The sequence below is a fragment of the Bombina bombina genome, chromosome 1 (genome assembly GCF_027579735.1).
Source record: "Bombina bombina isolate aBomBom1 chromosome 1, aBomBom1.pri, whole genome shotgun sequence".
NCBI lineage: Eukaryota > Metazoa > Chordata > Amphibia > Anura > Bombinatoridae > Bombina > Bombina bombina.
The window spans coordinates 1,486,601,440-1,486,624,893 of NC_069499.1; the positions used below are offsets into that span (position 1 = coordinate 1,486,601,440).

At 41.3% G+C, this 23,454-nt stretch overlaps 1 protein-coding gene across 2 annotated transcripts in view; it reads left to right on the plus strand.

The window, feature by feature from the left end:
* Positions 1-11,647: 11,647 nt before the first annotated feature.
* The window catches only part of LOC128653763 (ABC-type organic anion transporter ABCA8), a 752,731-nt gene continuing 740,924 nt past the window's right edge, over positions 11,648-23,454 (plus strand). For both annotated transcript variants that reach the window (XM_053707247.1, XM_053707265.1), the window contains exon 1: positions 11,648-11,838. Coding sequence is in view for 1 of the 2 variants with exons in the window: in XM_053707265.1 (XP_053563240.1) it covers positions 11,745-11,838 (94 nt within the window). In the remaining variant the exon portion in view is untranslated. The remainder of the gene's footprint in view (positions 11,839-23,454) is intronic.

Here is a 23,454-nt window from a genome sequence, read left to right on the forward strand (position 1 = left end):
AGACAGTGACAGTTCGCTAGATCTGGTAGGAAAGGGAAAGAAAATAATGTTTAAAATGATGAAGGATTTGATGGCGCAGGGCAGGAAGAGAGGTGCAGAGGCCACAGTGAAGGTGTCAAGTAGGGAGCGCAAGGAGCATGGAAGGGCTGCTGAAGTTCTCCTTGGGGGGGGCAAGTAGTGGGTAAGGTGTCAGGACAGGCTCCCCTTCTGTGGGGGGTGGCTCCCACAAGGAAAGCAGCGGGGCACAGGGATACATTTCCATGTTATGTTTCATCGCTGCATGATCACCTACAAGCTAAAGTCGTGAGGCGTATTAGAGATCATAAATATGTGAACATCTCTGAGCTCTCGGCTGAGGCACATAAGGCAAAAGAATTGAGCAAAGATGGTACAGGGCCTAAAAGATCAAGCACCCAGACACATTTGATGAATGGCTGTGGTTTCTCATTCTTGCCTCCTGTTATGTTAAGCAAAGGCCAGACCAAGCGAGTGCTGTCCTAAAATTTGAGGACACGATTCATTGGATTCACTGCAGGTATAAGGAGGGGGCATGGCATGACTACGATATTGCATTCTGTTGTGAAATGGAAGGTAACCCTTTACTTTCCTTTGCCACGACTGACATGCACTTGTGGATGTGTCTAGGGAGTGAACGGTCTCCCTCTCCTGTTTTACAGAATAAGGCGGTTTCTGTGAAAGGCATGTAGTCGGTGAAACGACAGGGCAGAGAGAGCTGGCATTTCAACGATAAGCGCTGTGACAAGGGAACATCGTGTTCCTTTAATCTGTATGTATTGCTGGGGGTCTCATGCAGGGGACAATTGATCCCTGCTAAAGGGGTTTTCCAGACAGAAAGTAGCAGCAGCTAAAGGAGCTTCTGCAATTAAGGGCGCCATTCCCACTCTTAGGCCGTGGCTGGCCTCTTACCCTGACAGTTAGGCTGCAGAGCAGCTACTGCAGGGATGAGTGCAGGGTTTTTGTCAAACTTATCAATTCCCACAGGTCGTCAGAGACAAGCTGGCAAAGGAATTGGAGTTGGGCAGGATAGTTGGGCCTTTTCAGGAAGCTCCCCTCCAGAATTTGGTAGTTTCACCACTGGGGGAAGTTCCAAAAAAGGACCCAATGAAGTATTGCCTTATTCAGCATCTGTCTTAGCCTAAGGGCAGATCATGCTCGGTCCGCTACCAATCATTCGATGATGCCTATTATGTTAACAGATGTCTACCTATGGGATGTTTAGTACATTTTTGCACTAGGCTGTAGTTGAGGTCAGTGGCAGGGACGCCATTACACACTATTTGGATGATTTGTTGTTGGATCCTTCAGGATCGGGGGACTGTGAGCGCATGATGGCGGTCATGCAGGTCCATGATTCAAAGGTTTGTGGTGCCTCTTGCTGAGGACAAGACACAAGGCCCTTGTACCAGGTTGACCTATCAGGGAATCAAAATTGATACAGCTACTGTGATGTGTAGATTGCCGGAGGACAAGGTCTTGCCCTTGCTCAGTGTGGTTTCTGCAGCTTTGCGGGCAGCCTCCTTGTCTCTGCAGGATTAGCAGTCCCTGTTGGGACTGCTGAATTTTGCCTGCAGAGTAATTCCTATGGGTAGTGTTTTTAATAAAAGACTAGAGAGCGCACTGGTGGGCGGTCAGGAACCATGGCGTAGATGTCAACTGACTGCTGAAATGAGGGGTGATTTAGCATTTTGGAAATTATTCTTACAAGACGTTAATGTAGTTCTGTTGTGGAAAGAGCCTTCATGGTCTAGCCAAGCATTTAATCTCTTTACTGATGTCACAGTTGCCTTAGGCTATGGAGCATACCTGGATGGGGCTTGGAGTGCAGCTCCTTGGCCTCAGTCTTGGGTGCAAAAGGGGTTGACAAAGAACATAACATTGCTTGAAATCTTTCCCATATTGTTGGCAGTTTACCTGTGGGGGGACTAGTTGGGAATCAAGTTTGTGATATTTTGGACTGATAATCTGAGTGTGATCCATGCCATCAATTGGCTGTTGGCAGTGTCGGTGGTTAAGTGTCTGCACAAGCTGGCACTCATCTGCATGTACCACAATATTGAGTTTCGGGCACGTCATGTGCCACAGGTCAATAATGTGATAGCCAATGCCTTTTCTAGATTCCAGTGGGACGTGTTCAGGAAGCTAGCCCCACGGGCAGCTAATAGGGGTATCCCGTGTCCTTCCTATCTTTGGCAGATTCCCGAAGGTGGGTCACTCTCTTCCCCCTTGTGAAGACCTTTCTTGCTCCGGCGACCTGGAGGAGGTATCACCAGTTCTGGATGGAATGGGAGGTTTTTCGTCGAAATCATGGCGACTTCTCTGTCGTGGGTGGTCAGGTATTGCTAGATTGGTTAGCACAAATGCGTAGGAAGGGGTTTAAGCGTAGTGCAGTGCAAGCTAGAATGGCAGCAGTGGCTCATTTTTTTAAGCTTCAAGGTTCTCAGGACATCACTGGGTTCTTCTTAGTAAAGCAGATTTTGCGTGGCAGGTCCGAAATTCAGGTGGCAGACATGAGGGAACCCATTACTTATTAGTGTTTGATGCTTTTGCTGGAGGCTTTCATGCAGGTGTGTTCCTCATCCTTCGACTGCTATTTAGGGCTGTGTTTGCACTTGCCTTCTATGGGGCCCTATGGGTGGGTGAGTTGGTTTCCCCTGCTAAGCATCTAGCCAGCAAGAGGGTTAAACTATCGCATGTAAGGTTCATGGAGGGATCCATGATGCTATTTATCCCCAGATTTAAGACAGATCAAATGGCAAGGGAAAAATGGGTGTCGATACAAGCCTCTGTAGATAGTCCACTGTGTCCAGTCTAGATAGTGAAATAAATCAGTCAGGTTCAGTCTCCTTGTTCCCAACAGTTTCTAATCCATGAGGATGGATCTTCTTTGTCCAGTTATCAATTCAGGAGAGTTCTGGATAAGGCAGCCAGAGGGGCTGGCCATAATCCTTCCAGGATCATCCCTCATTCCTTTAGAATTGGGGTTGCTGCTAGTGCTGCGGCTCAGTGTAGGTCATCTAAGCAGATCAGACGCTTAAGGAGATGGAGCTAGCAGAGATACAGACTATATATCCGCTCTACAGTATAGTAAGGGGGGTTTCAAGTGTTTCAGGCATGTTACTGTTCTTTACTATTGTGGTTGAGTCTTGTTAAGGAGTTTATACAGGCCCCATGAGGGTGTGGGTGGATGGCCACTCCTTTGTACATTGAGCCTCCATCCGGGCATTGTCCAAGCCAGGTGGTCAGAACCTGGGTTTTCCCTCGTCACAAGCATCAATTTGTTGGATATGCATGATTGGGGATGGCATGGAGTGATTTACCAGATGTTCTTCAGGGAGCCATTCATTGATGGGGGAAGCCTCATGTCATTGTTCTTTACCTGGAGAGGAATGACATAGGGACTGCCCCAGTCCTTGATCTGATTAATGTCATGAAGGCTGATGTGAAGTGGCTAAATATTAGGATCCCAGGGGTATGAGTGGGGTGGTCCTGTATAGTGGCCAGGCATGTCTGGAGGCATTTAACTTGTCACTCTTCTGAATACAGAATAAGGAAAAGGATTAAGAAGGAGCTGGGGAGAGCTTTCACGGTAGCAGGGGGTTTTGTTCTCAGGCATGAGGGTAATATATGGATGCAACACATTTATTTAATAGGAATGGAGTTCATCTCACTGATGAGGGTCTGTATATATCCCTGACCGATATTAGGAAGTCTCTTAAACAAAGTTATCATGCTTTTCAGCATTTGTATTTAATAAATGCGGCAATGTTGGTCTTCTGTCCAGCTCTTCATTGTGTGGTTATTTATTTATAGTAATGTTTTGGGGAGTCTCAGATAGCTCATGAATGGGTGGGTTTAACACATATGTAAACAAAAGCCCTTACCTGGAGTGCCTTAAGGGTTAACCCACCCTAAAAGCTAGCCTGAGTAGGGGAATTAAACATTGCTGCATTGTTGGGGGCGTTAGATTACCTTATATAAGTCTGTGTAAGGTAATCCTCTTCCTCTTTCCTCCTGGATCCTGCTGCTGGTTTTTCCCCTCCCTCCCTCCCTCCCTCCCTCCCTCCCTATTAATGGTTGTTGTGTTTTAAGGAAACGGTGCTGAGGTAGTCCTGAGCCCTTCTGGCTACTGTAGCTGTCATGGCAAGGGCATGCACATGCGTGCTAGCTCAGAGTAAGCCCATGGACTTTAATTTTTTTGTCCCTCCGGGTAATGTTTTGTGGTACAACTGACATTACTTGGACCCTAAGGGCTCGCTTCCATTGAGTCGTTATTCAGTTTGCGTGCACTCGCAAACCGTTAAATATGCTGTCGAAAGCAATATAGTTTATCGACTGTTTCCAATGGCACGTTATACCTCAATTTCGGCAGCCGGACTTCGGCTGCCGAAAAGATCTTTGCGTCCCATAGAAAGTAATAGAAGCCGTTAATCGATAAATTATACCAGGTTTCCAATGAAAGCGCTAACCGTTAATACACTGTCGGAGGCTGTCGATACATTGAGAAATATTACCCCCAGCTCAACTAGGTGTAAAGGAGGAAAAAGAGCTTTTTTGAGGCCTGTTTCTCATTGAAATTGCATATCCAAAAGAAATTTTGAGTGTTTCAATGTACAAATAACATTATATATGCTACATTTATTGGTCCTATGTATAGGAATATTTGCACCCATGTTGTCATAGAAATATCAATATGTATGTACATATAAAAATATATGCAAGCACCACAATTATGGAGCGACCTCCCGCACACTTTCAAACCTTCCCCATGCCTAATATCCTTTAAGAGATCCCTCTCTACATATCTCAAAACAGAATGCACCTGTCAGTGTTGATTATATATTTCTTACCTGTTCTATGTTAAATATTTGGGCATATGTATTATTATTGTTTTTTATTTTATTGTACCCATTGTATCAATGCAATGTTTTGTGTACCCAGGACATACTTGAAAACTATAGAAATCTCAATGTATCTTTCCTGGTAAAATATTATAAAAATAAATAAAATGTCTACCTATTCAAAATGAAACCTTTGCCCAGGGATGCTATATATAATCTCAATACATATAGAAAAATAATTCAAAGGAAATAAGTTGTTTATCATGAAGATGAGTTTTATTATTACAGATTTACCCTCATTCAAATGTAATTTTCAATGTGAAAATCATATTTATTCAATACAAAACGATGACACATTAAAGTTATAATGTGTCATAGTACTAATATTTATAAAATATATGTAATGTCATGTCTGCTAAAGCAGATAATACATTTGCAATATTTAGACTATTAACCAAAATACATAAGTGCTTAATATTACATACTTCAAGAGATACTACATACTTCAAGAGATATGTAGTATTGTCTTTAACATGGAGTTATTGAAACAATTTAAAAGTGCATTGTGCATTGGTCCCAGGGAGAGTCTTTGTCTGTTCATATGATGTCAATTAAAATGTATTAATCACCTCTATATCATGGCAATCACATATGTTGTGTATACATCAGTGCTTAAATATCATAAAGATACATTTATCTAATTATTCTAAATATTGAATAATAATCTTGACAAAAAGGAGTGCATTAGTCATGATAGGTATTAGTCATGATAGGTATATATTTCAGATATTACATTCCACATAGGACTATAAGAATGAATGCAAGGTATTTGGCCATATCAACAGGAAGGAGTATTTACTTTTCAACTCTTCTATAACTGGATAACCCTTATTAGCTTCATCTGAAGGAGCAAACAACATATGCTTGTGGAATATAAATCATAACATTTACACATGTCACGTTGACTAATGTTAGATAGCATATACTGTATAAATTTCAGACACGTATCCCCAAGTATTCTTAAACGGCATAATATCCTCAATAAAAGGACACATACATTTATTAACAATGTACACCTGCATATTAATTGACATCATGTGAAATAAAAATGAATAAAGCTGTTAATTTTTAGCAGATAAACAGCTATTAGAATAATATTAAGATATATGTTCAAATTTGGATTAGAAAAATGGATGCATATTTATGAGATGAAAATCGCACTTAAAAAAGTGCTTTAGTGCAAAAATTAGATATGATATATCTTGGGTGGAAAAAAAATAATATTAATTCATTCTTGCGGCGGGATTTTGACTTTGGAGGAGAGGTACTTAGAGGGGAAGTGTGGCATCTTGTGCGACGCCCAGCAGCTGAATGTGAGGCTAATAACCTGGATTCAGGGTCCTGCAGGGAGATGACAGAGGATGCAAGCGAGGATGGAGTTTGGGGCCTATCCGCGAGCCTCTCCACTGCCTCTGCCAGGCGGACGAGTGAGGCATTATGGATGTCCATTTGGCTCAGTATCCTCCTGAAAGCCTGCTGCTGCTGGAGCCTGGACAGCCTAAGCTCTCTATGTATGAGCCTCAGTAGATCATCCTGCTGGGACTGTGCCGGACCCTGTTGTACAGTTGGTGTCTCAGGAACCAATAATTGGCTGGTTCTAGGGCTGTCTCTCTGTATTGGTGACTGGGAGGTTGTCTGTGATGGCACTGTTGGCAATACATTGGTGGGTGCAGTGGGTGGTGGTGTGGATTCCTGTTGTGCCATAGGAGTGGGAGGCATATAGTACAGATTATGCAGATCTGTATGCTGCTGTGGTGGGTGCATCATCTGCTGCTGAGGATGATGATGTCATGGTGGGTGCATCATCTGCTGCTGAGGAGGATGTTGTGGTGGGTGCATCATCTGCTGCTGAGGAGGATGTTGTGGTGGGTGCATCATCTGCTGCTGAGGAGGATGTTGTGGGGGGTGCATCATCTGCTGTGGTGGGTGCAGCTGTGGGGGCTGTGCCATTTGTTGCTGCGAAGTATGCATGAACTGCCAGTGTTGAGGACGATGAGTCTGCTGGGGTTCAGAACCCAGAACATGATATGTTGTCTCCGAGGTAGATGGAGAAGGGCCTGATACATCCTCCACCTCATATGCCCTAGGCTGCTGCAGATCACCTTCAATGAGGCTGATATAGGAGGTAGTGTCGCCATAGATATCCTCATCCTCCTCAGTGAATGTAGGAACATCCTGCTGTGGTGTTGGTGCAGCTTCATACTCCTCCTGTTCGGAACCTACAAATAAATATACGGTATGTTTACATTATCTATCTAATAGAATATATTACTTTGTAGCATAACAATACAGACTATTATATTCCATATTTATGTGTATATATGTACACACACACACATACACGAACACACATACACATACACACATACACACACACACATATAGTGTGTTTGGGATAAAATCCAAGCATATATGACCATAACTGATGAATCTTTATAGACTGTTTCTTAAAAGAACATTGTTAAAGGGACACTGTACCCAAATATTTTCTGTTGTGCTTCAGATAGAGCATGCAATTTTAAGCAACTTTCTAATTTACTCCTATTTTCAAATGTTCTTTATTCTCTTGGTATCTTTTTTTGAAATGCAAGAATGTAAGTTTAGATGGCGGCCCATTTTTGGTGAACAACCTAGGTTGTCCTTGCTGATTGGTGGATAAATGCATCCACCAATCAAAAACTGCTGTCCAGAGTTCTGAACCTAGAAAAAAGCTTACATGCCTTCTTTTTCATATAAAGATAGCAAGAGAACGAAGAGAAATTGAGAATTGGAGTAAATTAGAAAGTTGCTTAAAATTGCATGCTGTATCTGAATCACAAAAGAAAAAATTTGGGTACAGTGTCCCTTTAAGGACAATGACACATGATTTATATAAAATGCTTAATATTCTTGGATATTATATTATCAATATTCTTGATTGTCGGAGCAGATATACAATACAGAGTGCTTGCTGAACATATTAAATACAACTATGTAAATTTAGATTCATAGCTAAACACAGATGGGTATTTATGATATACAACATATATACATCACATATATGGTTATATTTAATATTGAATATTCACCTTCATACACCTCTTCAGGTGGCACAGAGGTGTCCATTGTCCCCTTACATCCGTGAACAGATTCATCCGAGATGACATTGGACAGCATCTCCTCCCATGACCTTAGGTGTAATCTCTTGCTAGGACCACCACCTGTCCCACGTGCATATTTGGCCTGCTGTGCCAGCTTCGCTTTTGTTTCTCGCCTGCAATCATGATATCGATGTTTGATACTAGCAGTAGAACGATTACGTCCTAAACAGCTGACTGCCACTCGAATCTCCTCCCACAGCTTATTCCGGACACCCGCCCTCAGGTTAGGGTTCTCCAGCTGAGGTGCCCTCTCCAAGTAGGCCTCAACAAGAGCCTCCTTCTCCTCCTCAGAGTACCTCTCCTCTCTTAGCCTGCCCTTCACACCTGAAGGGCCAGCAGACACAGACTCTCCCTCCTGTGACTGGAAACCAGCCCTCTCTCCCTCCTCTGTCCCTGCAGGCTGTGACAGGCTACCACCAGCCCCACTCCCACTTGCCACAGTCTGCCCACTTTCCCTTTTCTTTTTGTGCCTAGCTGAGGCTGACTCCTCCTCACTCCTCCCACCTCCACTCCTCTTCCACCCTCTCTCCTTCCCTCCTCTGCCAGGGTTTGAGGAAGGACAAATCCTCCACCCAAACCTCGGCCCCTAAAAAGTTATATAGTGGGGAAGGGAAGGGTAGTCAAGGGGGGATGGGAAGTGGGATAAGGGGGTTAATGAAAGGAGTAATAAAGGAAGATGGGGATATGGGGGTTAATGAAATAAAAAAAAAATGTGAATGTGTTTGTATCAAATAAAAGTGTGTGTGTGTGTGTTTGTGTGTATAAACTAATGTGTGTTAATTAACTAATGTATGGATGTGTGTGTGTGTTCCTAATATTATATGAGGCCTACAATAAGAATATATGAAAATAAAATATCAAACTCTCCACTAACTCTCAAACAACTCTCAAAAACCCAAAACTCCTACCAACGCAACTAGCTCCCGTGTCTTTCTCTCTAGAGGCGATCACAGGTAAAGAGCGCAGGCGCAAACCGTTATTCTTATAGACAGAGGTCTGGTTACCATGGCAATGCACTTGTTATGGCGAGCTTTTCGACAAATCAGACATCGGTTGGCAATGCAAACTTACGTACGGCCGAAAAGAGCGACTGCGCGCAACACGCTAATCTTTTCAATGGAAACCTGGTACTAAAATGGAGCCGTAAATTACTTTTAGCTGTCGTCCGCTTCGGTAGCTTACGGCTCCATTTTTAACGACTCAATGGAAGCGAGCTCTAAGTAGGTTAGCTCTTAAATTTTTATTAAGAAGCACCCTAGCAGGCGGGTCAGTGTCCTTAAAATGTTTGCTGTAGCTTATTGGTTCGTGTGTAGAGCTAATGGGAGGGGCAAGATGCAGCAGATCAGAGCTTGCTGTGCCTCTCATCGCAGGACTGCTGTCCTTCATTTCCTGGTGGCTTCCAATTTTTAGTGGGCGGGGCTCAGCAGGGGTCCCACAAAATCGCTCATATTCAGGCCCTGTCCTTTACTTTGCTTGGGTCCTACTTATAGATTAATATCTGGACCTCTTGCGCTGCTCCCTGTTTTGTTCAAATCAGCCAAAAGGATTTAAGTAGCTCTCATCCTATTGGCTGATTTCCAATAGAAATGCAAGGTACCCCAAATATAAAACGTGGCCACCATTCCTGCTCCGTGGCCACCTCCGCTCTGCACCGCCATCGCTCCAGATGAAGATAGAAGATGTCCCCACACTGGATGAAGATGGAGCCGACTGGAAGAAGACCTTCACTGCTGGACTTCAGGAATGGTAAGTACATATTTCGGGTAAGACTTAGGTGTTTTTTTAAATTTTTTGTGGTGTTTTTTTGGGGGTGTTTGATTAAGGCTTTATTATTTTAATGGGCAGCAAAAGAGCTGATTGCCCTTTTAAGGGTGATGCCCATACAAATGCCCATTTAGGGGCTATGGGTAGCTTAGGTTTTTTTAGTGTTAGTTTTTTTTTATTTTGGGGGGTTGGGTGGGTAGGGGGGTTTACTTTTAGGGGGTAATTTGTACTTTATTTAGGTAAAAGAGCTGATCGCTTTAGGGAAATGCCCTACAAAAGGCCCTTTTAAGGCTATTGGTAGATTAGTGTTAGATTAGGGGGTGTTTTTATTTTGGGGGGGTCTAGGAGTATTAGATTTTGGTTTACATTTTTTTATTTTGGATCATTTTGTATTTTTTCTGTAATTTTAGATTTTTTTTATTTTTTTTAATATTAGATATTTTTATTTATTTAGTTTTTTTTTCCATGTAATGTTAGGATTTTTTATTTTAATTTTAAATTAGGATTTTTTTATTTTTGTAAATGTTAATTTATTAGTAAGGTAGTCTTTTTTTATTATATGTAATTGGGGTTAATTTAGGGGGTGTTAGGTTAGGGGACTTAGTGATTAAATTAGATATTTGTGTTTTGGGGGATGGTGGTTTAGGGGTTAATAGGTTAATTAGGTATATTGTGTTGTGGGGGGTTGGCTGTTTAAGGGTTAATAGGTTAATTAGGTAGATTGCGTTGTGGGGAGTTGGCGGTTTAGGGGTTAATAGTGTTAATAGGTAGATTGTGTTGTGGGTGTTGGCAGATTAGGGGTTAATAGTGTAATTAGATACTTTGCGATGTGGGGGATGGTGGATTAGGGTTTAATGCATTTATTAGGTAGTTTGCGATGTGGAGGGATGGTGGATTAGGAGTTTAAACTTTATTAGGTACTTTGCAATGTGGGGGTTGGCGGATTAGGGGTTAATACATTTTATTTAGTTATTGCTGTGGGGGGATGGCGGTTGACAGGTAGATATTGCGCATGCGTTAGGTGTTTGTTGAGACTTCCAGGGAGTAACGGTACTTATATACTCTGCGTAAGGCTTGCTGCGCCTGCCTATGTGTGCAAGGTGAATATGGAGTCAAATTTCTCCACTTTTGCCGCATAAGTCATTGTGCTGAATATGTGATACCGACTTGCAATGCCGGTTCTTTGTTAGTTTATGGTAGTAAAAATAGCGGCCGGCGGTTGAAATATACGTGGTAGGTTTATATGTGGCGCCGTATATGTGATAGCAATATCCGACTAAAAATTTTGTGGATGACCCGCATATGTAGCCTCGCCCCTGGTACTAAAATAGAGCCGTAAACTACTTTTAGCTGTTGGAAACTTTTGTAGCTCCATTTTTCCATCTCAATGGAAACAGCCTTGAAAAGTCTGCATTTAAGGTTCTAAGTATTGAAAATTGCTCAATTTTCAGAGCTAAAGCCGGAAAAATAAATAATATTGCAAACTAGTTACACATAAATAAACATTTTTGATTAAAAAAAATCAAGGTGTTTACTGTTCCTTTAATAAATGTGTAATTAAGCCAGCAAGGAACAGCCATCCTTTTCTATCAGTAATTATATTATTATCTACTAAATTAATTGTTTAGGTTAGGTTCTCAATAGCAGTTTTTTGCTAAGTTGGATTCAGCAAAATTATAAAAGAAATACTGGATAGACTCCAAAAACTGACCACTGCCAGTGATGAAAGCAATGCATTGTTCTTGCTGCTGACTCTCTCAACTAACCCTTCGTTCTAGCGCAGGGCTAGTTCTATAGAGTAGAGGAAATCAGGAGAATGAGAATAGATAGTAAATCCTGGCTCCAGCACTGAGAGTGGGGATATTTTCATCCAAGGAGGGAGCGTCACTATTTCACAACTGCATTTGAACATGGGACATAGATGAGACACATATGGCTTGTTTTTTTTCTTATCCAACACTGGAGTTGCTCAACTGTAATTGAATTGTTCCCTGAGATCCACCAACATTTTCAGGGTGAGTAAATAACTATAATATAAACATATATGCTATAAGAATCTTATTTTTCCTTTTGAGTTGAACTGACTTTTAGAAAAAAACAGAAGCAGTTCTGTTAGAATCTACAGGACATAACTGCTGACCCAGCAACGGGCTCTCTCTACACAAACAATCCAAAGATATCACAGAAAATAAATACTTTTTATTCTAATCTAGAGCTTGAAATAGTCACTGAATGCTACACATTATTTTAGTATTTGCACATTGTAAGACAACAGCTCAACATATTTATTAATTATATTGCTAAGTTAAAGGGACATGAAACCCACATTTTTTCTTTCATGATTCAGATAGAGAATACAATTTTAAACAACATTTCAGTTTACTTCTATTACCTAATTTGCTTCATTCTTTAGATATTCGTTGTTGAAAAAATAGCAATGTACATGGGTGAGCCAATCACAAAAGGCATCTATGTGCAGCCACTGAGCCTATTTAGATATGCTTTTCAACATTGGATATCAAGAGAATGAAGCAAATTAGATAATAGAAGGAAATTGGAAAGTTGTTTAAAATTGCAGGCTCTTTCTGAATCATGAAAGGAAAAATTTAGGTTTAATGTCCCTTTAATATCTGATGCATTTTTGTGGATATCAAAAACACAATACAGAAAACTAAAAGTTTAATTTAAAAAATAATTTGAATATATTAGTACTGGAACCCTGATAACATACACCTAGATTACAAGTTTTGCGATATAGAGGGTGCGAAACGAACGCAAAAAAGTTGCGTTATTTCACCCTCCATAGCTCTGCGATTACAAGTTTTTGAAAAGCTGCCTTGTGTGTGCGATATGGTGGCGATTATCTCCATACCGCACAAAATCCAAGGGCTGCTTTGACATGCTTGTGCGCACTTTCCCCATAGACATCAATGGGGAGAGCGTGTTAGAAAAAAAACTAACACCTTGAAGCGCGGAATGGCGATTGCCTTAACGCAACCCCATTGATGTCTATGGGGAAAAAAAGTTACGTTTAAACCTAACACCCTAACATAAACCTCAAGTCTAAACACCCTTAATCGCCGACACCTATTTTTTTATTAACCCCTAATCTGCCACCCCCAAAATCGCAGACACCTACATAAAGTTATTAACCCCTAATCTGCCGCCCCCGACATCACTGACACCGAGATAAACGTATTAACCCCTAATCTGCCGTTCTCGATATCGCCGCCACAGTAATAAAGTTATTAACCCCTATTCCCCTGCACCCCAACATCGCCCACACTATAATAAAGTTATTAACCCCTCTTCTGCTGCTCCCCGACATCGCCACCACTTAATAAACCTATTAACCCCTAAACCGCCAGCCCTCCACATCGCAAAAAACTAAATTAAACTATTAACCCCTAAACCTAACAACCCACTTTAAATTAAAATTACAATGTCCCTATCTTAAAATAAATAAAAACTTACCTGGGAAATTAAAAAAACAAAAAATAAAAAATACTAAATTACAAAAGATAACAAACGAAATGATCAAAAATAAAAACAATTACACCTAATATAATGGCCCTATAAAAATAAAAAAGCCCCCCCAATATAAAAAACCCCTAGCCTACAATTAACTACCAATAGATCTTAAAATATCTTTTTGTAGGGCATTGCCCTAAAGAAATCAGCTCTTTTCCCTGTAAAAAAATACAAAGACCCCCCAAAGTAAAATCCACCACCCAACCAACCCCCTAAATTAAAATAAACTAACTCTAAAAAAAACCTAAGCTACCCATTGCCCTGAAAAGGGCGTTTAGCTCTTTTACATTGCCCTGAAAAGGGCATTTAGCTCTTTTAAAATAGCTAAAAAAAAACTAACACTAACACCGACGATCCACTTACAGTTTAAGTCCGGACATCCAGGTGGCGAGAAGTCTTCATCCAGGCGGCAAGGTCTTTATCCATCCAGGCGGCGTTTTCTATCTTTAACCCGGTGGCACGGAGAGGGTCCATCGTTCAAGATATCAGACGCGGAGCGTTCTCTTCATACGGTCGCCGCCATACACTGAATCTTCAATGCAAGTTAGCCTTTTCAAAATGGTGTCCCTTGCATTCCTATTGGCTGATTTGATTTTTGAAATTCAAATCAGCCAATAGGATGAGAGCTACTGAAATCCTATTGGCTGTTCAAAACAGTCAATAGGATGAGAGCTACTTAAATTCTATTGACTATTCAAATCAGCCAATAGAATTTAAGTAGCTCTCATCCTATTTGCTGATTTGAACAGCCAATAGGATTTCAGTAGCTCTCATCCTATTGGCTGATTTGAATTTCAAAAATCAATTCAGCCAATAGGAATGCAAGGGACGTCATTTTGAAATGGCTTCCTTGCATTGAAGATTCAGTGTACGGCGGTGACCGTATGAAGAGGACGCTCCGCACCGGATGTCTTGAAGGATGGACCCACTCCGCGCCGCCGGGATGAAGATAGAAGACGCCGCCGGGATGAAGATAGAAGATGCCGTCTGAATGAAGATAGAAGACGCTACCTGGATGGATGAAGACCTCACCACCTGGATGAAGACTTCTCACCGCCTGGATGTCTGGACTTCAAAAACTGTAAGTGGATCGTCAGGGGTTGGTGTTAGTTTTTTTTTCAGGGCAATGTAAAAGAGCTAAATACCCGTTTAAGGGCAATGTCCATACAAATGCTCTTTTCAGGGCAATGGGTAGCTTAGGTTTTTTTAAGAGTTAGGATTTTTACTTTGGTGGGTTGGTTGGGTGGTGGATTTTACTGTTGGGGGGTCTTTGTATTTTTTTACAGGGAAAATAGCTGATTTCTTTAGGGCAATACCCTACAAAAGGCCCTTTTAAGGGCTATTTGTAGTTTATTGTAGGCTAGGTTTTTTTTTTATTTTGGTTTATTTTTTTATTTTTCTAGGGCTATTAGATTAGGTGTAATTGTTTTTATTTTGGATAATTTTGTTTGTTATTTTTCATAATTTAGGGTTTGTTATTTTTTGTAATTTAGTGTTTGTTATTTTTTGTAATTTAGTATTTTTTATTTTTTGTAATTTTAGAATTATTTTTTTTGTAGTGTTAGTTTTTTTTTAATGTGTAATTTAGTTTATTTAATTGATAGTTATTTTAATTTTAGTATAATAGTTGTTAGGTTAATTGTTAGTTGAAACTTAGTTTTTTTTTTTATTTCTCAGGTAAGTTTTTATTTATGTTAAGATAGGGATATTGTAATTTTATTTTAGAGTTAGGGGGTTGTTAGGTTTAGGGGGTTAATAGTATAATTTTGTTTTTGCGATGTGGGGGGCTGGCGGTTTAGGGGTTAATAGTTTTATTTAGTGGCAGGGATGTGGGATGCCAGAAGTTTAGGGGTTAATATCTTTATTTAGTGGCAGTGATGTTGGGGAGTGGCGGAATAGGGGTTAATAGATTTATTATAGTGTGGGCGATGTTGGGGTGCGGGGGAATAGGGGTTAATACATTTATTATAGTGGCAGCGATGTCGGGGAGCGGCGGAATAGGGGTTAATACATTTTATTAGTGGCGGCGATGTTGGGAGCGGCAGATTAGGGGTTTATAAGTTTAATTTAGTGTTTGCGATGTGGGAGGGCGGCAGAATAGGGTTTAATAGGTAGTTTATAGGTGTTAGTGTACTTTGTAACATTTCAGTTATGAGTTTTGTGTAACAGTTTTGTTGCGCAAAACCCATAACTACTGCTCTCAGATAACGTAACAGATCGTGTCGGTATAGTCTGGAACCCAAGCATTTTAGCCTCACAGCACAACCTGTAATACTTAATTTTTTTGAGTGCAGGATTGACGTTGTGTTACAGGCTAAAATGCTTGCGGTACAGCTATACCAACAAGACTTGTAATGGCTGCATTCTGGTTTTTAAACCGGAACGCAAAACTCGTAATCTAGGTGACAGTGTGGTATGATTAAATGGATATTATTATCATTGTTTCTCAGATTCAGTCCTCTGGGCAAACTAATAGGACAGATTTACAGAATATCTATTATTATTATTATTATTATTATTATTAGGTATTTGTAGAGCGCCAACAGATTCCGCAGCGCTGTAAACATAGTCGGTGTACAGGATAGCTTTGTAGGGGTCAATTGGGTAGAGGGCCCTTCCGAGAGTTTCACTGAGAGTCGGCTCTTATGAAGCGATCTGAAAACAGCTGGGCCCATAGGCTTACAATCTAAGGGGTTCAAGGGGAAAGCAATGGTGTTAGGAAAGGTTAGTGTTGGTTGTATGCATCCCTGAATAGTAGAGTTTTTAGGAAATGCTTGAAGCTGTTAAAACTAGGGGAGTGTCTTATGGAGCGAGGCAGGGAATTCCACAAGATGGGGGCCAGTCTGGAGAAGTCCTGTAAACGTGAATGTGAGGAAGTAACAAGAGAGGAGGAGATCCTGAGCTGATCGAAGGGGATGGGAGGGAGAGTATCTAGAGACAAGTTCTGAGATGTAGGGGGGAGCAGTGCAGTTGAGAGCTTTATATGTCAGGGTGAGGATTTTATGTTTAATCCTAGAGGCAAGAGGAAGCCAGTGAAGGGATTGGCAGAGAGGTGCAGCAGATGAAGAGCGACGAGTAAGGAAGATGAGCCTGGCAGAGGCATTCATAATGGATTGTAAAGGAGCTATGCGGCAGCTAGGTAGACCAGAGAGGACGGAATTGCAGTAGTCGAGGCGGGAAAGGATGAGAGAGTGGATTAAAATCTTGGTTGTATCTTGTGTAAGGAAATGCCTAATTTTAGCAATGTTTTTAAGGTGGAAGCAGCAGGCTTTAGCCAAGGACTGAATGTGAGGAGTGAAGGAAAGATCTGAGTCAAGTGTGACCCCAAGACATCGGGCATGCGGGGTAGGGGTAATGATGGAATTATCAACAGTTATAGAAATTTTGGGGGTGGAGACATTGGAAGAAGGGGGAAAAATAAGGAGTTCAGTTTTGGAGAGATTTAGCTTAAGGTAGTGAGAGGACATCCAAGATGAGATGTGAGAAGGACAGTTAGTGACACGGGTTAGTAAGGAAGGAGGTAGGTCTGGTGCAGAGAGGTAGATTTGGGTGTCATCGGCATACAAATGGTATTGAAACCCATGGGACTTTATTAAGGAACCTAGTGACGACGTGTAGATTGAAAAGAGAAGGGGACCAAGGACAGAGCCTTGAGGTGCCCCAACAGAAAGTGGTAACGGGGCAGAGGATGTTCCGGAGAAGGCTACACTAAATGTACGGTTAGTCAGATAGGAAGAGAACCACGAGAGAGCTGTGTCACAGATGCCGAAGGATTGGAGGGTTTGGAGCAGAAGAGGGTGGTCAACAGTGTCAAAGGCTGCAGACAGGTCAAGGAGGATAAGCAGAGAGAAGTGGCCTTTGGATTTTGCTGTAAGTAGGTCATTGGTAACCTTGATAATTGCTGTCTCTGTAGAGTGATGGGAACGAAATCCAGATTGCAGTGGGTCAAGGAGAGAGTTTAGTGTAAGGAAATGGGATAGACGTGCGTAAACTAGCTTTTCGAGGAGCTTTGAGGCAAGAGGGAGTAGGGAAATAGGGCGGTAATTGGAAGGGGAGGTTGGATCAAGGGAAGGTTTTTTGAGGATAGGTGTGACCAGTGCATGTTTTAGAGATGAGGGAAATATACCAGTGCTGAGGGAGAGGTTGAAAATGTGTGTGAGTATGGGGGTGAGGGTAGAATAGAGGGAGGGGAGTAGCTGTGAGGGGATGGGGTCGAGGGGACAGGTAGTGAGGTGGGAGGACAGTATAAGGGCAGAAACTTCATCCTCATTAACAGGGGCAAAAGAGCTGCATTTTTGGATATTTGGGTTTTGGGTGATCGTGAGCTTTTGAGGGGGTGGGAGATTGGAAGTATGTTGAGAGCTGATTTCACTTCTGATGGAGTCAATTTTGTTTTTGAAGTGGCTTGCAAAATCTTGAGCTGAGAGAGAGGTTGTGTTAGGAGGTGGGGGTGGGTGGAGAAGAGTGTTGAACGTGGAGAACAGACGTTTAGGGTTAGAGGAAAGAGTAGAGATGAGATTAGAAAAATATTGTTGCTTATAAAGATTAAGGGCAGAATAGTAGGAGTTCAGGATGAACTTGTAGTGAAGAAAGTCAGCTGAACTCCGGTTTTTCCTCCAATGTCGCTCAGCAGTACGGGAGCATCTGCGTAGGTATCGTGTCAGAGGAGTATGGCAGGGCTGAGGATGAGAGTGTGTTTTCTGAGCTAAGGTTGGAGGGGCCAGAGTGTCAATGACCGATGTAAGGGTGGAATTATACTGGCAGACAGATTGGTCAGGGCAGGAAAAGGAGGTGATGGATGAGAGGAGAGGTTTGAGAGAGCTAGCGAGTTGATGCAGATCTAGTAACTTAGTGCTTTTGTGAAGTTTGGTGTGAGGGGTAGAGGGAGGGGGAGTTGTAGGTAGGGAAGTGATGTTGCAAGTTAGGAGATGATGGTCAGAGAGAGGAAAAGGGGAGTTTGTAAAATTTGAAAGAGTGCATGGATAGGTGAAAATCAGATCAAGGGAATGACCGTCTTTGTGAGTGGGAGAGTCAGTCCATTGTGACAGGCCAAAAGAGGAAGTCAGTTGAAGAAGTTGTATTGCAAAGGAGGCATTGGGATTGTCAAGAGGGAGGTTAAAGTCGCCAAGAATGAGGGCAGGGGTGTCTGAGGAAAGGAAATAAGGAAGCCAGGCAGCAAAGTGATCTAAAAATTGAGTTTATAAAAATATTTATATCCATGCAACTAATCTGATGTATTACATCAGGTCATTAGGCCATACCAGTTTATTCATATACTTAGATTCATAAACTATATGATAAAATATAAGATTTCTGGGGGGGGGCGTGTCGGACCACCGACCAAGATGGCTGCTGTTAGCTAATACTGCACACTAAAGCCGATAAAAACGGCTGTTTATCTCTTCTGTGACCTATAGATTGTATCCCTTTTGAGAGAAGTGGGATGAATATTGCTCAAGGAACTGCTTTATATGACTTTTCTAGATAATTAAGAATGAGCAGACCTGATTAGGGTAGGTATGCAGCAGAGGCCCTGGAGTGGCCTATACCTTTCCCTACCCCCAGTATTACTCTGACTAGTCAGTTTCACCAGTCGTTTGTGCTGAAAAATGTTCACTCTCTAATGTATGGCTCTATATACCTAAAACCAGCAAATATCAATGCTACATTAAAGCTATACGATGGAGCTTCCACATCACGCCTTGCTGGAGATGTTAGACTGTTTACTATGCAATCACTGCTCTAGACTAGAAGAGGGTATAATGGTGGCATGGAAAGGAGCAGACGACTTAGAGACACAGAGAAGTTCCTTTAGTACACCAGAACAGGGCTTAGCTGTGGGTATGGGATCCGGACCTACGAGGAAAGAGATCTCAGGAGAATCAACAAGATCAGAGAGGGGAAATACTCTTCTACTTAACCCGGCAACGGAGGAGCTGCTATGTGTGGATGCGGCTCTTTTTCCAATACCGCCGCTACAATCAACTTCGCCCGAGGTAGCCGCAATTGTAACCTGACCGAAGATACTAGTCTTGCAGCTCTTCAAGTGATTGCGACAGGATCTCCATGCCCATAGCTGACAAGACAAATAAAGGAGCAGACAGACACTCGCAAGATGGGGATCCGATGACACCTACTGTGGGGTCTCGCTCCACTACAGACGTTCTCAAGCTTGAGATGTTAGCGACCCAGATATGGGGACCCACGCCTGAAAATAACAGCATGAAAATTATATGTGGGGACTCTGTAAGACTTTGTACCCATCACAATCAGTCTCAGTTGAGACAATGGGTGAGCTTGCTTAATTACTATATATTTAGAGATCTCCACGTAAGAGCAGGTATAGGATAGAGACATAATTTGGCATAGACAGCTTTATGGCCTTTATTAGACTCACAAGCTACATTTTCTAGACCGGATACCCTATATAGTTTTCTTTATATCTCTTCTGTCATGCACTTATAAGACCAATTGTTGCATATAGGTTTATATACGTATACATCATAAATAGTTGCACCTGTCTCTACTTTGTTTCCCAAATCCCAAAACATTACTAATATGTTAGTGACAGTGCCTAATGCTATTAATATTATACCTGAGGAGTCTGTACCCATAATCAGGGGACATTGATAAGCTTTATACTTAGTTGCGCTCTAAATAATATAAACTAAAATTAATAAATAATTGATCATGGCGACGTGCCGCAAGCGGCCGAGGCGGCACGACAGTGATGCCCCCAAATAATTGTTTAACATCCTCTTTGTTTTTAAAGCATAGACGCAATACCTATTAGGGATTCAGAACAACTTTAAATGGTTAACGACACCGCTCCACTGATAACAGTTTCACCCTCCTCCCAGCTAGACATATAAGCAATAAATACTGGCAATGCTACTGTCCTATACTATACTGCTAAAATGTTGAACACTTTAAGTAACTATTGGTTTGGAATATGACTTACAGCTTGGGTCTAAAAGGGTTTTTCCCCTATTTCCTTCATCAAACTCCCCTTGGAGCTGGGATTCCATCTCTGTTAACTCTACTACCCCCATAACCTTTTAAAACTTATAAAGCTGTTTTATGCCCCTATAGCTCTACACCCATTGCACTGTTGTTAATAGCTTTATATAAAGTGAACCTAAATGTTTATCTATTGTATGTTATGTTTGATGTTCTCACTTGATAGTTAATACTAAGTGGAAAAAAAATATTTGCTACTAGCTTATATAACTTACTTAAACTGAAACTACAAGAGCCTACTGTGTATGAAAATGTACAAAATCCTGTTGTGGCTTCACAAGAAGCCTATACAGGTAGCCCTCAGTTTACGCCGGGGTTAGGTTCCAGAAGGAATGGTTGTAAATTGAAACCGTTGTAAATTGAAACCCAGTTTATAATGTAAGTCAATGGGAAGTGAGGGAGATAGGTTCCAGGCCCCTCTCAATATTGTCATAAGTAACACCTAATACATTATTTTAAAAGCTTTGGAATGAAGACTTTAAATGCTAGACAGCATTATAAACCTAATAAAATAATCACACAACACAGAATATATAATTAAACTAAGTTAAATGAAAAAAAAACATTTGCTAAACAGCATTATAAACCGAATAAAATAATCACACAACACAGACTTCACTTGCATTTTTCTGCAAACAGTTCTTTCTATGCATTCCAATCTGGACTGAGTTATATACAGGAAGATATAGTTCCTTTGAAATCTGCTCGATAGCTCAGGTCTGGTTAAACTGATTAATTTTAGCTTGCTTGGCTTTGCTGCAACACAAGCGGACAGCTCCACCTACTGGCTATTTTAATAAATGCACTGTTTCTCAATGCTTTTCAATAGCAGTCACATGACTGGAAAAAAAGGTTGTTATTCTGAAACGGTGTAAATTGAACCGTTGTAAAACGAGGGCCACCTGTATACTCTTTCCCCCTCAAATCCCTATATATATTCTAATTACTATAGTTTTAGAGGGCCAAGAGTGTCCGTTATAGTTTAATTGGGGAAAGAACGTGTTATAGTTATTGCAATTGTAAAGGGAACTTTTCTATATTAAAAAGGAGGCTATGGCCTAGATTTGAAGTTTTGCGGCCAAAGGGGTGCGTTAGCTACGCATGCTTTTTTTTGGCCGCACCTTTTAAATATCGCTGGTATTTAGAGTTCACAGAAGGGCTGCATTAGGCTCCAAAAAGGGAGCGTATAGCATATTTACCACCACTGAAACTCTCAATACCAGCGGTGCTTACGGACGCGGCCAGCTTAAAAAACGTGCTCGTGCACGATTCCCCCATAGGAAACAATGGGACAGTTTGAGCTGAAAAAAAACCTAACACCTGCAAAAAAGCAGCGTTCAGCTCCTAACACGGCCCCATTGTTTCCTATGGGGAAACTCTTCTTATGTCTGCACCTAACACCCTAACATGTACCCCGAGTCTAAACACCCCTAACCTTACACTTATTAACCCCTAATCTGCCGCCCCCGCTATTGCTGACACCTGCATATTTTTTTTAACCCCTAATCTGCCGCTCCGTACACCGCCGCAACCTACGTTATAGCTATGTACCCCTAATCTGCTGCCCCTAACACCGCCGACCCCTATATTATATTTATTAACCCCTAATCTGCCCCCCACAACGTCGCCGCCAGCTACCTACAATAATTAACCCCTAATCTGCCGACCGGACCTCACCGCTACTCTAATAAATGTATTAACCCCTAATCCGCCTCACTCCCGCCTCAATAACCCTATAAGAAATAGTATTAACCCCTAATCTGCCCTCCCTAACATCGCCGACACCTAACTTCAATTATTAACCCCTAATCTGCCGACCGGACCTCACCGCTACTCTAATAAATTTATTAACCCCTAAAGCTAAGTCTAACCCTAACACTAACACCCCCCTAAGTTAAATATAATTTAAATCTAACGAAATAAATTAACTCTTATTAAATAAATTATTCCTATTTAAAGCTAAATACTTACCTGTAAAATAAACCCTAATATAGCTACAATATAACTCATAATTATATTGTAACTATTTTAGGATTAATATTTATTTTACAGGCAACTTTGTATTTATTTTAACCAGGTACAATAGCTATTAAATAGTTAAGAACTATATAATAGCTACCTAGTTAAAATAATTACAAAATTACCTGTAAAATAAATCCTAACCTAAGTTAGAATTAAACCTAACACTACACTATCAATAAATTAATTAAATACAAATACCTACAAATAAATACAATTAAATAAACTAACTAAAGTACAAAAAATAAAAAAGAACTAAGTTACAAAAAATAAAAAAATATTTACAGACATTAGAAAAATATTATAACAATTTTAAGCTAATTACACCTACTCTAAGCCCCCTAATAAAATAAAAAAGAGCCCCAAAATAAAAAAATGCCCTACCCTATTCTAAAATAAAAAAGTTTAAAGCTCTTTTACCTTACCAGCCCTTAAAAGGGCTTTTTGCGGGGCATGCCCCAAAGAATTCAGCTCTTTTGCCTGTAAAAAGAAAACATACAATACCCCCCCCCAACATTACAACCCACCACCCACATACCCCTAATCTAACCCAAACCCCCCTTAAATAAACCTAACACTAAGCCCCTGAAGATCTCCCTACCTTGTATTCACCACGCCGGGTTCACCGATCCGTCCTTGCTCCGACGTCTTCATCCAAGCCCAAGCGGGGGCTGAAGATGTCCATGATCCGGCTGAAGTCTTCATCCAAGCGGGGGCTGAAGATGTCCATGATCCGGCTGAAGTCTTCATCCAAGCGGGAGCTGAAGATGTCCATGATCCGGCTGAAGTCTTCATCCAAGCGGGAGCTGAAGAGGTCCATGATCCGGCTGAAGTCTTCTATCAAGCGGCATCTTCAATCTTCTTTCTTCCGGATCCATGTTCATCCCGCCGACGCAGAACATCCATCTTCACCGACGACTTCCCGACAAATGACGGTTCCTTTAAGGGACGTCATCCAAGATGGCGTCCCTCGAATTCCGATTGGCTGATAGGATTCTATCAGCCAATCGGAATTAATGTAGGAAAATTCTGATTGGCTGATGGAATCAGCCAATCAGATT